This window comes from Erinaceus europaeus, chromosome 15 (genome assembly GCF_950295315.1).
Source record: "Erinaceus europaeus chromosome 15, mEriEur2.1, whole genome shotgun sequence".
Taxonomy (NCBI): domain Eukaryota; kingdom Metazoa; phylum Chordata; class Mammalia; order Eulipotyphla; family Erinaceidae; genus Erinaceus; species Erinaceus europaeus.
This window is the reverse complement of record NC_080176.1, coordinates 48,321,085-48,338,333: the sequence shown is the minus strand read 5'-3', so window position 1 is coordinate 48,338,333 and position 17,249 is coordinate 48,321,085. Positions and strand designations below refer to the sequence as shown.

At 36.5% G+C, this 17,249-nt stretch overlaps 1 protein-coding gene across 6 annotated transcripts in view; it reads left to right on the top strand.

Moving 5' to 3' along the window:
• NOL4 (nucleolar protein 4) overlaps positions 1-17,249 on the top strand; it is a 383,971-nt gene that overhangs the window by 110,203 nt on the left and 256,519 nt on the right. For all 6 annotated transcript variants that reach the window (XM_007520939.3, XM_060173710.1, XM_007520940.3 and 3 more), the window contains 2 exons: positions 4,034-4,145; positions 5,551-5,663. In XM_007520939.3, coding sequence (XP_007521001.1) covers positions 4,034-4,145; positions 5,551-5,663 — 225 coding nt within the window. The remainder of the gene's footprint in view (positions 1-4,033; positions 4,146-5,550; positions 5,664-17,249) is intronic.

Sequence of the window (17,249 nt, the reverse complement as noted above, 5' to 3'; positions counted from 1 at the left end):
AAAATCTTCATTTTAGCCAGCAGTTTTACTGAAAGACAACAGATGGCCTGTTAATTTCCTCCAGGTGGAGCTCTGTATTGTTCATACTCTGATGTGTTTTTATTTTATTTTTTATTTAAAAAAGGATTAATTAACAAAACCATAGGGTAGGAGGGGTACAATATGGAACTTTATAACCCGAGAAAAGGTGCAGAATGCTTGGCTGCCCCTTGTATTCAAAAGGGTCGCCTAAAACTGATTAGAGCATTTTATAGTTGTAAAGAACCTCACAGGTAACATTATAAATATTTTAGCATAATTAACCTATGGTGTTAGATTAATATTCAATGCTTTATGTATGAGACAGTCTCTCTCTTTAAATACTGTTAAGTAGGAAAAGTTATAAAAATAATGATTACCGAACCAAAATTTTCATGTGAATCCTGACTCTACTTGCTTGACAAATTACTCAATCTCTCTGGAGCTTTGTTTTCTTACCTATGAAGCAGATAATAATGGTGACCATAGTAACCTATTTGTAGACTTGGAATAATTATTTAATTTAAAAAACCCATGTAAAATGTTATTTAGCATTAGTGTATTTATTAGTAGCTCAACTAATGGCAAAATTAAATATACATTACTTAGGAAGGATTATTCTCTATATAAAGGAGCCAATGCATGGCCCAGATATTTGTCATTTAATTAATGAGAATATTAATTTTAAGAATTTGTCAGTCCTCTGTCACTTCAGGAAACAATTTCTGCCTTACCTATTGAGTATATTTAGAGGAACTTTCTGTTGAAACTATTCATAGATGAAACAGTTGTGATCAGAAAGTGGTTCAACAGGTACAACAAATTCTAAGTGTGCTGGTATTTTTAACTGAGTTGTGTTGAGTGACATTGGAGTGTGCCAGAACCTGATCTTACTGTTGTATAGGCTTGTTTTATATACTGTTTCTTTTATGCAACTAAGTAGGGGGATTGACAAGATAAAAATACACATCCTTCTGTCCATTACATGTCTGTATGCTTTTCATAAATCTCTCTCTCTCTTTCTACATATATATATATATAAATATATATATATATATGTATTAGTAAAGTGGGAAATGAAAGATCATTAATGGTGCCTCTTGTGGTATTTGGTGATTAGTTTGGTTGCTTGGTTTACTATTAGACTACTAATATTATCTTTGTTCTAGAAGTAAATATACTTGTTTAATCCATAAAGAGATACTATATTTTTGTGTGGAATTATAATTTTTAATGGAGTTGGTCATAGTCACTTTAGAATGTACTATTTTCATTGCAATTTCAGTGATGTCTGATACACAGATGAATTAAGATCTTTAGAGGTGGTAAATATTGAAAAAAAAGTATATTGTGCTATCCTCTCACTTTTGAGTCACAGCTAACTCCAAATTAAAAAACACTAGCAAATGGCAAAAGAACAAATTTGCATAATTTAAGTTTATAAAAATTTTACAAGGGCTGTCTTTAACTTGTGATGAAACAGTACTTCAGATTTCTTTAAAACAAATCTAATTAAAGATCATGTTTTTTAATTAATTTTTATGGGCCCTGAGAATTGTCTGATCTCTGTTTGATAAGTCCATTAAAATTCATTCAAATGTTAGAACAGATCATGATTATTGAGATGTAATTTTATTCACTTATATAAAATACAGTGACATACCAAATATGTTCCAGAATGCCACTATAGAGAAAAATAGGCTAAAATGTTGGCCAAAAAGCCCACTAACCTACCATGGGGAACTTTATATCATTTCACACATATGTGCACACACGAACACAAAGATACATATTTGTGATCATCACAGATACTTCAAAGATTAATAAGAAAAACTGACTTAAGGATAATATCGTATTCAGACAAGTCAGTCAGTTGAGTTGGGCTGATCTGTTGCAAAGGGAATGAATGCTATGCAAGAGCTTTCTTAGCACCCAGGAAAAGGCAGATTGTGGGAAACATCAGGAGCATGGAAATCAACGGTAGATCTTTTCATGTCTTCCACTTGCTTATCTATGTCTTGCATTGAGGATTTCATTTTTATGTAAGCAAAGACTGGTTAGAAATCCTCTGAATATCAACAGAGTATTTTTCTCAAATCGTATTTATTTATGAATTTAGTGATTAGTCACATTAATTCCAATGAGCTATATTTCCATATGAAACAAAATGTCAAATGCCAGGATAGATGTCCCATACTTATTTTATCACTTTGGAATTGTAAAATGGTTTTCATGGAGTCAGGAAAAAATAATTGTTCACCAGAGAAATGTATCAGGAATAGTTGTTAGTTTCATCTATAAGATAGATGAGTACAAATCAAATGTGTGTGCATTTGTGCACAGAATATAACAGAGAATGAGGACTTAAATCATAATGTATTTCTACATTTTTATGATCTTCTTTGTTTGTTGTTTTAAGGACAGAATGACAGAATAGAGAAGTGCTATATGGTAGTGCTCCATGTTGAACCTAAGGCTTCTGAGGCCTCAGACATATGAGTCCTGTATTCAGCCACTGAACAATCTCCCCAGCCCAATATTTACATAATAGACAATATAAAATGGTTTTATGAAAGGTTACAGATCAAATTGTTCTGATTATTTTCCCCCATAATTCCTTGGATAGTATGAGGGTGATTTTGAACATGAACATCTTAATTTATAAATAATGGTCATCTAAAACAAAGTTTCATGTTTCTAATCCTATTATAAATTAATTTAATTACTTGTATATGGACCAAACAGGGCAGATTTTAATCATAATCTTTTCCTTCTCTGGTAGCTTTCAATTGTACACTTGTTTCTTCTCTTTTGTATTCTTATGGTTTATTTTCCCTAGGTGTCAATGGAATAGGCTAAATGGTGCAAGTTATTTTCAATAATAAATCCCAGGGAACTGTGCTTTGAAATTTATGCATCTTAATAAGAGGAGCTTCCTCAATTTTGTGGTCTTTGTACAGCATGGATAAGAAATCGTTGATCCTGTTGACCATTAGTGGGAATTTGCACAGATTTGTACTCAAGGCACACATTTTCCTTCCTCTGTACAAATTTAAACCATGAATGTTCATATTGCTATTCAGGCATCTGAGTAATTATCTGTGGCATTTATATCTTACTTATAACTTATTTGTTCCTCTTCCTTATTTTATATTTCTTGCTTCAGTATTAGCTCTGTGGTGGAAAACTAACTCTCTGTCAGCCTTCATGTCTGAGTTATTGCTGCTTTTTATTTAGAGATATTTAATAAACACTTTAGCTTCAGAATTTTTGTGCTTTGACAAGGGATATTCTTTTGGTTTTGGAAAAGTTAATATATAAAAGAATAATTGCCAAGAGTATCGATTTTTTAACTCGATTCTAGATAAATGGCTTCAAAAATAGAAGCTTTCTAGAGTGCATGGGAAAAGTTTGTCTTAACAAATAATGTGAGCCATTATAGTCATAGTTTTGCAAAACTAATATGTTTAAAATTAGTAGCCAAAGTGCATTTCCAAGTGTGTCATTTTCTGTGGAAAGGATAATTAAAGGCAAGAAATACATGCAGAACTGCTGCTAAAATTATTTTTTTCACTAAAAATATTTTTGAAAACAGTAATGAATACTCATTAATGCAAAATTCAGAGTTCATTGTTTCCACATGAGGTTAGATTTTAAAAAGAAATATGGACAACTGGATAAAATTTTGATAGAGCTAGCAGTATTGGAAATTTTGATAAGAGAAATTGACTAGAATATCAGTGCATTATGATTTTCCTAGAAGAAGTGCAGAAATGCAGATGTTCATCCAGATGTGGTCTATTTTTTTTTTCTACATCATACTATTAGCTGCTATTAAGAGACATGACCAAGTTGGATAGATATTTCTTGAAATGATGCATGGTATGCAGTGCATGCTTTCATTGTGCTTCCTACCATATGGGAAAATGCCTATTATTTGGAAATACAATGATCATTTATATTGAATCATGCTGTCAACTTATATAATAACACCTCTATTTTTGAATCATTTCAGATTTCAGAAAGCTATGCCTTCCTACCAAGAGAAGCGGTGACACGATTTCTAATGAGCTGCTCAGAATGCCAGAAAAGAATGCATTTAAACCCAGATGGAACAGATCATAAAGGTAGCCATAGTGTTGAACAGTGAGACTTAAAGCATTTTATTCATAATGGCAATGTGTATCTCACATTTTTTGTAAAAATGTGGTAGACTTACACACTTCAACAAGTCATCTCATTAATTTAAGTATGTGACAGTGAATTTTGAATAGCCACATAGAATTTGGTGCCCATTCTCAGAAAAAATAAAATTTCAACTGTGGCAAGTAACTCTTTCCCCTACAACAGTACTTTAATTTTAATTTATTGTATATATTTAGTGGCATTTTAGATATATTCAGCAAGGATGTTCTACTAGAGTCCTCCAATTCCTTATTTATTAATCAATGATGGGCCAGGTAGCAGTGCACATGTGTTACTAAGAGCTAGGATCTGGCTTCCAGTCACCTGCTCACCTGCACAGCCAAAGCTTCATGAATGGTGAAGCAGTACTGCGGGTTTCTTTTCCTCTCTCCTTCTTTACCCACCCACCCCCAATTTCTCTTATTCTATCTAAAAATAAATAAATAAATAAATAAAAATCAACAAAGGGCCTCTAGAGGCAGTGGATTCATTGTGCAGGCACCAAGCTCTAGGGATAATTCTGGTGGGGAAAAAGAAAAAAAAAGTAAGCGAAGAAAAGGGAAGGAATAAAAGGAAAGCAGGGAAAAGAAATGAAGGAAAGAAGGGGGAGGAAGTAAGGAAGGAAAGAAACATAATGGATAACTAGTGTACAGTTCTTTCACTGGGGAGAATTTGAGAGGGAAAGAGGAAATAGGGAGAGAGAGAGAAAGACAGACAATTGCAGACCTGCCTCACTGCTCCCTCTCAATTTCTTTTTGTCCAGTCATATAAAATAGAAAAGAAAAAAAAAAAAGCCACGGGGAGCAGTAGATTCATAGTGCTGGCACTGAGCCCCAGCTGTAACCCTGGTGGCACTTAAAAATAAAATTGGGTTTTTGGATTTATGGTAAAATTGTATTATTTTCCTAACCTGTGGCTTTCAGAAATTAAACTTAAATATATAGTTGTGTAAAGCTTCTTCCATATGTTTGAAGATGAGTAGAATGGCAAAAAATTAAAAAATTTCCTTTTGCGCTCTCATAGTATATTGCATAAGTACATGTAGAAAGTAAATGTGCAGCAAAGGAGAGAAATGAAAAATTATATAATTATTATGTTTTGTTGCTATATCAGCCTCTACTCATTGTTACCCAGGATATTAAAAAATGTTCCCCTGTAGTTAAAAATAACTAGTTTATCTCTTGTGCTAGTTTGTCACAATATAATTTTATCTAACTTTAATTTCCCTATAATCCATCTATAGTGCTATCATTCTCTTAAGCAACTGAGCAAATTAGATTGTTCTTAACCTATAATTGTTAGAATACAGTATCACTTTCATTACCCATTAAAAATGTTTTATTACAGATAATGGAAAACCCCCCACTTTGGTGACCAGTATGATTGACTACAACATGCCAATTACCATGGCCTATATGAAGCACATGAAACTGCAGCTGTTAAACTCACAACAAGATGAGGTAAAAATGAAAAGATCTGCATTTATATCATTTGCAAATCAAAATTAAGTTTAATAACCATGACTATCACATTAAGCATGATGGCATTTTGAAGATGGTAATTTATTTTTTAATAAAGGGAATATTACCTGGATTCTACACATGAGGAAACAGGCATAAACTTTTCATTCTGGGAAGAGTCCTCTCTTGACATATTTACCTTGGTGCTCTGTGTGGATTTGTTCATTCCCAACAAAGATTCAAGCTCCTTGAAAGATTAGCGTTAAATTAAACTTGGGAAAATGCTAGATAGTTCAAGTCCCAAGTGAATGAACATCCAAGGAAACTTTAGTACTAATGCTCTTTCTTTTCTGGAAATATGTAAAGTCAGTATATTTCTTCTCAAATATTTTTTACTGAGATAGATAAACTTGGTTTACGAGTTCATGTATGCTTTAGAATCATGGTCTTCAAAATGTGTAACCTAGCAAAGTAGAATATTCTTGGTTCTACTCAACATTTTAATATTTTCTGCTCAATATTTTAATATACCTTACTATTCTCTTCTGTCTTCAAAGTTTCTGTTTAGAAGCCTGATAATCTTATGGAGGTTCTCATGTGTGATTCTTTGATATTCATTATGTTTTTAAATGATTCTATATTTTTATTGTTGTCACTTTAGTTGTTAAGTATCTTCATACACACACACACACACACACATATATCTATACACACATATTTTGTTTGGAATTCTTTAAACTTTCTGGATCTGGGTAACTGTGCCTGTCAGTTTGGGAAAATCTCAGTTATTTCTCCAGATAATAATTCTGTCTTCTCTTCTCTGAAACTTTTCTGGTGAATATCTCATTCTTCTTTGTGTTGTCCCATAACTCTCCTGTGTTATCTCATTTGTTTTAGATACACCTTTTTTCTTTTTATAGTTCTTTTTAAATGGCTTATTTGGTTCTATCTTTGAGCTTACTGACTTTGACTTTTGACTTCTATCTTTTGCTGTTGATTCCCTCTCCTATTTTTTTTTTTTTTATTTAAATTTTTAATTTAAGAAAGGATTAGTGAACAAAAGCATAAGGTAGGAGGGGTACAACTCCACACAATTCCCACCACCCAATCCCCATAACCCACCCTCTCCCATGATAGCCTTCCCATTCTCTAGCCCTCTGGGAGCATGGACCCAGGGTCGTTGAGGGTTGCAGAAGGTAGAGGGTCTGGCTTCTGTAATTGCTTCCCCGCTGAACATGGGCGTTGACTGGTCGGTCCATACTCCCAGTCTGCCTCTCTCTTTCCCTAGTAAGGTGTGTCTCTGGGGAAGCTGAGCTCCAGGACACATTGGTGGGGTCTTCAATCCAGGGAAGCCTAGCCAGCATCCTGGTGGCATCTAGAACCTGGTGATTGAAAAGAGAGTTAACATACAAAGCCAAACAATTTGTTGAGCAAACATGGATCCCAAGATTGGAATAGTGGAGAGGAAGTGTTGGGGAGGTACTCACTGCAAACTCTAGTGTAATCCTGCTTTCAGGTATATATTTTGCAGTAGTTTATGGATACGTGTGCGCATACGCTCTCTCTCACAGAAACTGGTGTATGTCTAGGTTATGGGACTTTGTTAGAAAGTGAACTACCTGAGATGAAATTAGAGTGTACTATAAAAGGAAAGGTCTCACCCGAGTAATGAAGCTGAAGGGTTGTCATTCCACACGTGAAGTCTCTGGATACACTCTGAGGTGAAGCATGTTGTGATGGCAATCGTTGCTTTGGTTAGGTTGTGATCGGCGGATGCAATATTATTTGGTATGGATTGGGAAAAGCATACGGGAAAGTGAGCCCTATCCATGGGTGCCAGGACTGGGGGAAGTAGGGGCTCTATAGTGAAGATGTGAGGTTCCTGCTGTCTTAGGGTTCAAAAAGACAATCAATAGTTAATATTATCATCACATTATTTGTTAATTGAGTTAACTTTGAAAAGTCCCTTTGTTATGGTTTGCTGTACAGTACCCAGTATCTTGTATATAGCTGTGCTATTGGAAGCCTCCAATCTACTTGGTCTAGGCTTTTGAGAGAGTCCGCATATCAAATACGTAGCCTATATATTAAAAAGATTCAGTTTGTCTCCTGAGAACCTTTGAGACATACAATTGATTTCCCCCTCTCATATTAATTAACTACTGATTTATATGTCTACATTTTGCTAGGAGTGTACATAAACACCATTCCCATCACCAAAGGACCGTGGCCCATCCCTCCCGCCCATTCCCACCCCCCACTGGCCCAGAAAGCTACATGTCTACCCCTCACCACTGGGTTTTTTCTTTGGTGCCCTACTTACAATTTGATCAGGTCCTGCTTTTAGTTTCCCTTTCAGATCTTCTAAGTCAGCTTCTGTTGATGAGTGGGATCATCCCATACTCATCTTTAACTTTCTGACTCAGTTCACTTAACATAATTCCTTCTAGCTCTGTCCAAGATGGGTCAGAGAAGGTGGGTTCATTGTTCTTGATAGCTGCATAGTATTCCATTGTGTATATATACCACAGCTTTCTCAGCCATTCATCTGTTGTTGGGCACCTGGGTTGCTTCCAGGTTTTAGCTATTATGAATTGTGCTGCTATGAACATAGGAGTACACACCTCTTTTTGGTTGGGTGTTATGGAGTCCTTGGGGTATAACCCCAGGAGAGGAATTATTGGGTCATATGGAAGGTCCATGTCTAGCCTTCTGAGGGTTTTCCAGACTGCTCTCCACAGAGGCTGTACCAATTTACATTCCCACCAGCAATGTAAAAGGGTTCCTCTGTCCCCACATCCTCCTCAGCATTTGTTGCTGCTGTCCTTTTTGATGTATGCCATTCTTACAGGAGTGAGGTGGTATCTTAGTGTTGTCTTAATTTGCATTTCTCTGACAATCAGTGACCTAGAGCAGTTTTTCATATGTTTGTTAGCCTTTTGGATCTCCTCTGTGGTGAGTGTTTTGTTCATTTCCTCTGCCCATTTTTGGATGGGGTCATTTGCTTTTTTGCGGCTAAGTTTGCTGAGCTCTTTATATATTTTGGTGATTAGTTTCTTGTCTGATGTCTGGCATGTGAAGATCTTCTCCCATTCTGTGAGGGGTCTCTCTGTTTGTTTAATTGTTTCTTTGGATGTGCAGAAGCTTTTCAATTTGATGTAGTCCCATTGGTTTGTTTCTACTTTGGTCTTCCTTGCAATTGGGTTTGATTCATCAAAGATATCCTTGAGGTGTAGATGGGAAAGTGTTTTACCAATGTTTTCCTCTAAGTATTTGATTGTTTCTGGTCTGACATCTAGGTCTTTGATCCATTTGGAGTTGATTTTTGTTTCTGGTGAGATAAAGTGGTTCAATTTCATTCTTCTGCATGTTTCAACCCAGTTTTCCCAGCACCATTTATTGAAGAGAGCCTCCTTCTTCCATTTAATCCTTTGGGCCCCCTTATCAAAGATTAGATGCCCATAGGTGTTGGGATTTACTTCTGGGCTTTCAATTCTGTTCCACTGGTCTGTGTGCCTATTTTTGTTCCAGTACCATGCTGTTTTGATGATGATGGCTTTATAATATAGTTTAAGGTCTGGGAGTGTGATGCCTCCATTTCTGTTTCTTTTCCTCAAGATGGTTTTGGCAATTCTAGGTGTTTTCAGGTTCCAGATAAATGATTGTAGTGTTTGTTCTATTCTCTTAAAGAAGCTTGGTGGAACTTTGATGGGTATTGCATTAAATTTGTATATGGCTCTGGGGAGAATGTTCATTTTGATGATATTTATTCTTCCAATCCATGAGCATGGGATATCTTTCCATTTCTTGGTATCAGTTTCTATCTCCTTGAGTAGCGACTCATAGTTTTCAGCATACAAGTCTTTCACTTCTTTGGTCAACTTTATTCCTAGGTATTTGGTTGATTTTGCTGAAACAGTGAATGGGAGTGATTTCTGGATGTCTTCTTCTTCAGATTTAGTGTTTGCATAAAGAAATGCCACTGATTTTTGTACATTGATTTTGTAGCCTGATACCTTGCTATATTGCCTAACAACTTCCAGTAATTTTCTACTGGATTCTTTAGGTCTTTCTATGTATACTATCATATCATCTGCAAATAGTGAGAGCTTGACTTCTTCCCTTCCAATCTGTATCCCTTTGATTTCTTTCTCTTGCCTGATTGCTATGGCAAGAACTTCCAATACTATGTTGAAGAGTAACGGTGACAGTGGGCAGCCCTGTCTAGTCCCTGATCTGAGGGGGAATGCTTTCAGCTTCTCTCCATTGAGTATGATGTTGGCTGTAGGTTTGCTATATGTAGACTCCACTATCTTGAGGAATTTCCCATCTATTCCCATTTTTTGTAGAGTTTTGAGCATGAATGGGTGTTGGATTTTGTCAAAGGCTTTCTCTGCATCTATTGAGATAATCATGTGGTTTTTGGCTTTGCTTTTATTGATGTGATGAATGACATTGATTGATTTACGGATGTTGAACCAGCCTTGCATTCCTGGGATGAATCCCACTTGGTCATGATGAACAATCTTTTTGATGTGTTGCTGTATCCGGTTGGCCAAGATCTTGTTTAATATTTTGGCATCTATGTTCATCAGAGATATTGGTCTGTAGTTTTCCTTTTTTGTTCTGTCCCTATCAGCTTTTGGTATCAGGGTGATGTTGGCTTCATAAAAGGTGGAAGGGAGTATTCCTGTTTCTTCAATCTTATGGAATAGCTTAAGAAGTATGGGTATTAACTGTTTCCTGAAAGTTTTGTAGAATTCGTTTGTGAAGCCATCTGGTCCAGGACTTTTGTTGTTGGGGAGATTCTTAATAACGGTTTCAATTTCTTTGTCTGTGATTGGTGCATTTAGATTTTGTAGTTCTTCTTGGTTCAGTTTTGGAAGTGCATAGGTTTCTAGGAATTGTTCCATTTCTTCCAGATTCTCTAGCTTGGTGGCATATAGTTCTTTATAGAAGTTTCGCAGAATTCTCTGGATTTCTGTGGTGTCAGTTGTGATATCTCCTGTATCGTTGACAATTCTATTAATTTGAGTCTTCTCTCTTTTTTGTTTGGTGAGTCTGGCTAGGGGTTTGTCAATTTTGTTTAATCTTTCAAAGAACCAACATTTGGCTTCATTGATCTTTTGTATGGTTCTTTTATTTTCGATGTTGTTTATTTCTGCTCTAACTTTAGTGATTTCTGTCCTTCTGGTTGCTTTAGGGTTCCTTTGTTCCTCTTCCTCTAAGTCCTTGAGGTGTGTAGTAAGTTCGTTCATTTGGGCTTCTTCTTGGTGTTTAATATGTGATTGTATAGCTATAAGTTTCCCTCTCAGTACTGCTTTAGCTGTGTCCCAAATATTTTGATAGGTTGTGTCTTCATTTTCATTAGTTTCCAGGAACATTTGAATTTCCTGTTTGAGTGAGTGTCTGACCCAGTGGTTCTTAAGGAGCATGTTGTTTAGTTTCCAAATTCTATGTCTTTTAATAATTTTCTGTTTGTTGTTAAAAGTTAGTTTTACTCCACTGTGGTCTGAGAAGATACTTGGGATGATTTCAATGCTCTTGAATTTATTGATGCTGTCTTTGTGACCTAACATGTGGTCTATCCTTGAGTATGTGTTGTGTGGATTTGAAAAGAAGGTGTATTCCAGTTTTTTGGGGTGGAGGAGTCTGAAAATGTCCAAGAGGTCTAGTCTGTCAATCTCTTCATTCAATTCTCTTATATCTTTATTGGTTCTCTTCTTTGTTGATCTGTCTAAGTGTGAGAGTGGGGTATTGAAGTCTCCCACTATTATTGTATTACTATTGATGTATTTTTGAAATTCTTTCAATAGGTGTTTAATGTATTTAGATGGTCCCTCGTTGGGTGCATAGATGTTAATAATTGTTAAGTCTTCTTGGCTGATTGATCCTCTTATCATTATGTAATGTCCTTGCCTATCTTTTATTACTTTATTTAATTTAAAATCTATCGTGTCTGAGATGAGAATGGCTGTTCCTGCCCTTTTTTGTGGACCGTTAGCCTGTATGATAGTTTTCCATCCTTTCACTTTAAGTCTGTGTTTATCTTGTTGTGACAGATGGGATTCTTGCAAGCAGCATATGGTTGGGTTATGTTTTCTGATCCATCCCCCCACCCTGTGCCTTTTGATGGGTGAGTTTAAGCCATTGACATTTATTGATATTATGGATTTAATGTATTGTAGTGCCATTGTTCTAAAAAACAATTTGTTTGCTCTGATATATTACAAGTATTATAGTGATGTTCTTGTTTATAAGAGGTCTTTTAATACCTCTTTCAGGGCCGGCTTGGTGATAGTTGCCTCCTTTAACTGTTGTTTGTCTAAGAAGGTTTTGATCCCTCCATCTAGCTTGAATGAAAGTCTAGCAGGATATATAATCCTTGGTTGAAACCCTTTTTCATTCAGGGCTCGATAGATATCTTGCCACTCCCTTCTGGCTTTTAGAGTTTGAGTTGAAAAATCTGCAGAAAGTCTTATGGGTTTTCCCCTGTATGTGACTTTTTGTTTCTCTCTTGCAGCCTTTAGGATCCTTTCTTTATCCTTACTTCTTCTCATTGTGACTATGATGTGTCTTGGTGTTTTTAGGTCTGGGTTGATTCTGTTTGGTACTCTCTGGGCCTCTTGCACCTTGATATCCTTTCTGTTATTCAGGTCTGGGAAATTTTCTTGTATTATTTCCTCTAGGATGTTTGCTTCCCCTTCCTCTCTTTCTTCCTCTGGCAGGCCAATTATACGAATGTTACTTCTTTTGAGATCATCCCATATGTCTCTGTTGTTGTTTTCAGTGTCTCTCAATCTCTTTTTAAGCTCTTTCACCTCTTTCTTAGTTTTCTCTAACTCATCCTCTGTCTGACTAATTCTGTTTTCTGCTTCTGTTAGTCTGCTTTCCCTTGCCTCAGCTTCTTTCTTCATTACAGCTATTTCAGCTTTCAGTTCTCTAATTGTCTCAAGATAATCAGTATTTTCCTTGGGGGTCTCAACTGTTGTTTCCCTAATACTGCCATTTCTTTCCTCCAATGTTGTTTTCATTTCTGTGATTAATAAGTTTATTATTGCTTGCATACTTTTCTTATCTATGGTTACTTCTGACTGATTTGTGGTTTCTTCTGGGCTCTTGTCTTCATTCATTGGGGTAGCAGTTTTATTTGTTTTTAATCTACCCATTTTTTTTTTAATTTATGTGTTTCTCTCTTTTTTTTTTTTTTTTTTTTTAATGTTCTGTTGTTCCTCAGTTGTTGTGTTTTGAGCACAAGTAACACTGTACTAAATACCTTTATGACAATTGCACTCACCAACCTCCGGAATAACCGTAGCAACTGAAGTAAGTATTGAAGGAGTTTAATCGTTACCAGTTAGCCAAACAATTTCTCCAGTCTGTGAAAAAATAGTAACCAAATCCCAGTGAAGAAAGAGAAAAGGAAGAGAGGATAGCAAGAATAGACAGTTATGCAAATTTACTATCCAGTGTATATTCTAAGGGTAACAAGAGTGTAAAGGGAACTAGAGCAGAGATACACACATAGAGAGTCCACTCTGGGTCAGATTTCTTCCCCAAAGTAATTCACAAATTCAGAAAGGCAAAGAAGAAAGAAGTGTATGACAAGATTAAAAAAAAAAAAAAAAAGAGAGAGATTGAGAGAGATAAGAGAGAGAAAAGGGAGAAGATAGGAAGAAGAGTTGTAATTAAAGAGCAGTGCGAGGAACTTCCCAAATGTGTATCAGTGAATTAACAAAAAAAAAAAAACCCTGTTTGGTGGTATGGGGTATCCTGCTAGTAGCTGGTCCCAGGCACTGCTTATGGGGGGAGGGGGGGCGGCGGGAAGGATGTATGCTTGAAAATTAAAAGGAAGAAAAAAGAATTTTTTCCCCCTACTCTAATTCTTAACCCAAATTAAGTTATAGAAACATCCTTGGTATGACCGTTATGGCCCCTTATTGGATGGCCTGCTAAAGGCAGAAAATCCTATTGTTTACACGAGATGTGTCCGGAGCTCAAAGGCTGGCCGCTTCTGCTTCTCCGGGCGCCATTTTCCGGGAAACCCCGCCCTCCAGACTTTTTTAAAGGATTTCTCAAAAATGAAAACTAGCTCCAAGTCCTTTGATCCAATGAGAGCTATACTCAAGAAGTCTTTGGATCCACCCTCAGGGTTGCGGTGGACCCTGGCAACTCCCAAGAGGCAGCCCCCGAGCTAAAGTGCTCTCTCCGGGTCCTCTGCCCACTGCGCTCTGCAACCGGCGGAGGAGCCGCCTTCCCGGGCGGGCGGAGGACAATGCCCGGCGCACTCGCCTTGCCTGGCGCCGCCTGGGAATTCTGGCGCCCCGCTAGTCCGTGTCACCTTTGCTCTAATTGTTAACCCAAATTAAACTGTAATAACTTCTTTGGTGCCCCCCCCCCTTATTGACTGGCCTGCTAAAGGCAGAAAATCCTACCTTTGCCGACGATGCTATCAGAGCACTCGCTGTTAGCGACTTCTCAGGCCGTCGCCATATTACCTCCCCTCCTCCTATTATTTTTAGTTGCTGTGTCCTTTAGCTCTGTAGTTTCCCTAGAACTTTTCCCATATTTTCTCTCTACTTTCTTTGACTGTTAAAACCCTCTTCCATTGATCTTCTCATAACTGTGAGTATCTTTAAGTCCCTATATTTGAAGTCATTTCCAGGCTGTTTACATGATTCTCCCCCAACACCTCCCCCAGGATTTTGTCATGCTCCATTGGTGCAGCTGATTTCCTTTTTTTTTTTTTTGTGTGTCATTATTTTTGGTGTTCTATGAGGACCTGAACCACAACTCTGTATTTGAGCAAAACTGGGTGAGACTGACCACACATTGGGAGTTACACATAATTACTAGCCAATAGCGTGTTGGAATCCTAAGTTTGGATCTGCAAGGAGTCTGAGATTTCCAACTGGCCACAGAGTATGTACTACATCACCACCAGATATTATTCCAGATATTATTCCAATAGATGTTTCCAGTATCACTACACTCTGATCACCTCAATACATTGCAATACATTTGAAAGTTTTTACACTTAATCTGTTTCATATATTCCCCCCACACTTTTCTACATTTTCTGAAGACAATTTTGGTTACTGTTTTAAATTGGAGTTATTTTAATACTTCATATAATCCTGTGTATTTGTACAATAACAAGCTAGTTATGTTAGGGTAGTATTAGGCATTGAATGAGTGCTTGTTGAATATTCTACTCCAAAATTTTACTAAATTTCTGTGTTCAAGAAACTCAAGATACAGGAAATATTTGACACACACACACACAGTGTATATGTTACCCTCAAAGAATATTCCAATAGTAAATAAATAGTAAGGTTTTAATAAACATTTGTAAAATAGTTATTAGATATAGCACAATATATTCATTCAAATGACCTATATTAGGTATACTTTTTCAAACAACAAATCCTCTCCTTCTTGACAAGAAAATGAATTTAAACATATATATATTTAAAATATTATTTATTTATTCCCTTTTTCTGTGCTTGTTTTATTGATGTCACCGTTGTTGTATAGGACAGAGAGTAATGGAGAGAGGAGGGGAAGACAGAGGGGGAGAGCAAGATAGACACCTGCAGACCTGCTTCACCACCAGTGGAGCTACTCCCCTGTAGGTGGGGAGCTGGGGGCTCGAACCAGGATCATTACGCCAGTCCTTGTGCTTTTCGCCACCTGTGCTTAAGCCACTGCACTACTGCCCAACTCCCTAAACATATTTTTTAAGTGCAGCATTACCTGGTAAAATATTTAGATTCTTTTAAATTTACTTTGTTGAGATGATTTCACAAAACTCAAATCAAATGATTTGTTTCCATTTTATATGAGCAGTTTTTATCTCAAAACTATATCAAAATATTTTAATATCAAAATAATTTATTCAGAGTGACAAAGCAGTATCACATATTATACTATCAATTTTATTCTTATAAATTATTAAAAATTGAAATAACTTCTGTTGATACAAAAGGCAATTTAGATATTAATGTCTACTAGCTTCTCAGAGTTAAAAAAAGTTTCTCATGATTCATTATTTCTTTAAAAGAAAAAAAATTGCTCATTAATTAGATAGTGCTGTCAAATTATTTGTAGGAAACTAATTTTGATGTTGGCATGTTTATTTCCAGGCCCAAATGAAAGAAGATCACTTTGTGCCAACAATACAGCCCACATATTCTGAGTCATTCTGGCTTCTAAGAAATCTTTAATATTTCACACAAAGGAAACAGTTACTTCAAATTTTATGATTGAATTATAAAAATAACCTCCTCCTTTATGTTTTGAAAAAACTAAATTAGAAATATCTTATTTTAAAATATAAGATAAATGGCTTGTCAGAAAAGTCATGACATATTGTCTATATTTTTCTAAGCAGAAAAGCATCATTACTTTTCCAACAACCAAATATGTAATTTGTAGTCTTACAGGTAATGGAGTCAATGAGTAAATTAAGAAAGGTCTTGCGTTTAGGGGGCTGGGCTTTGGTGCACCTGCTTAAGAGCACATAGTAGGCTGCACAAAGATACATGCAAGGATAAGATGGGGAGAGAAAGATAGACACCTGCAGACCTGCTTCACTGCCTGTAAAGGTTGTTGATGACAAAAATGATTCCAGTCAAAAAACTATCTAAATTCAGAAGATTGGTAATAACTGCTATGACAATTATTGAGAATAACAGAGAATTCCAGAATCTGGATATCTCTTGTGAGGAATTAGAAGCATTCATAGTAGAGTTGCAATATACACTGACTTTCTTGGGAAATGACCTTTTATCAAGGTTCTAAACCTTTTCTCTACCAATTTTTGAGTATTTTTTTTTTTTTGTATCTAAGATAATCAGAGAGGAGTTAAATAAAGTAGGTCCGGGTGACCATGTGGGTGACCGAATGACCACTGGAAAAGCCCACATGGAAGCTACATAGCTAATGATTTCCTTTCTAGCACACTGTTTCCTTTAGTGCATCTCCCTAGGTGGATGTGATGTCAGGATAGTAGATAGGTCTGTAGTAGCTTCATTGAGTGTACATTTAATTTGATTTAGCCAAAGAGTCTGATGGGATTCACAGGATTGGACAGATAGAATCTTACATTATCTTGGTGATGGTGAAAATATTAAAAAGAAGACAGGGAATATTATTTTAATATTTGCCTACAAAGTGTGTTATGAAAGAAATTAAAGAATCAATGGTGACCCACACTTTTTTATTATTTTTTATTTAAGAAAGGATAAATTAACAAATCCATAGGGTAGGAGGGGTACAACTCCACACAGTTCCTACCACCCAATCTCCATATCCCATCCCCTCCCCTGACAGCTTTCCCATTCTCTATCCCTCTGGGAGCATGGACCCAAGGTAATTGTGGGTTGCAGAAGGTGGAAGGTCTGGTTTCTGTAATTGCTTCCCCACTGAACATGGACATTGACTGGTCGGTCCATACTCCCAGTCTGCCTCTCTCTTTCCCTAGTAGGGTGGGTCTCTGGGGAAGCGGAGCTCCGGGACACATTGGTGGGGTCTTCAGTCTAGGGAAGCCTGGCTGGCAGGCATCCTAATGGCATCTGGAACCTG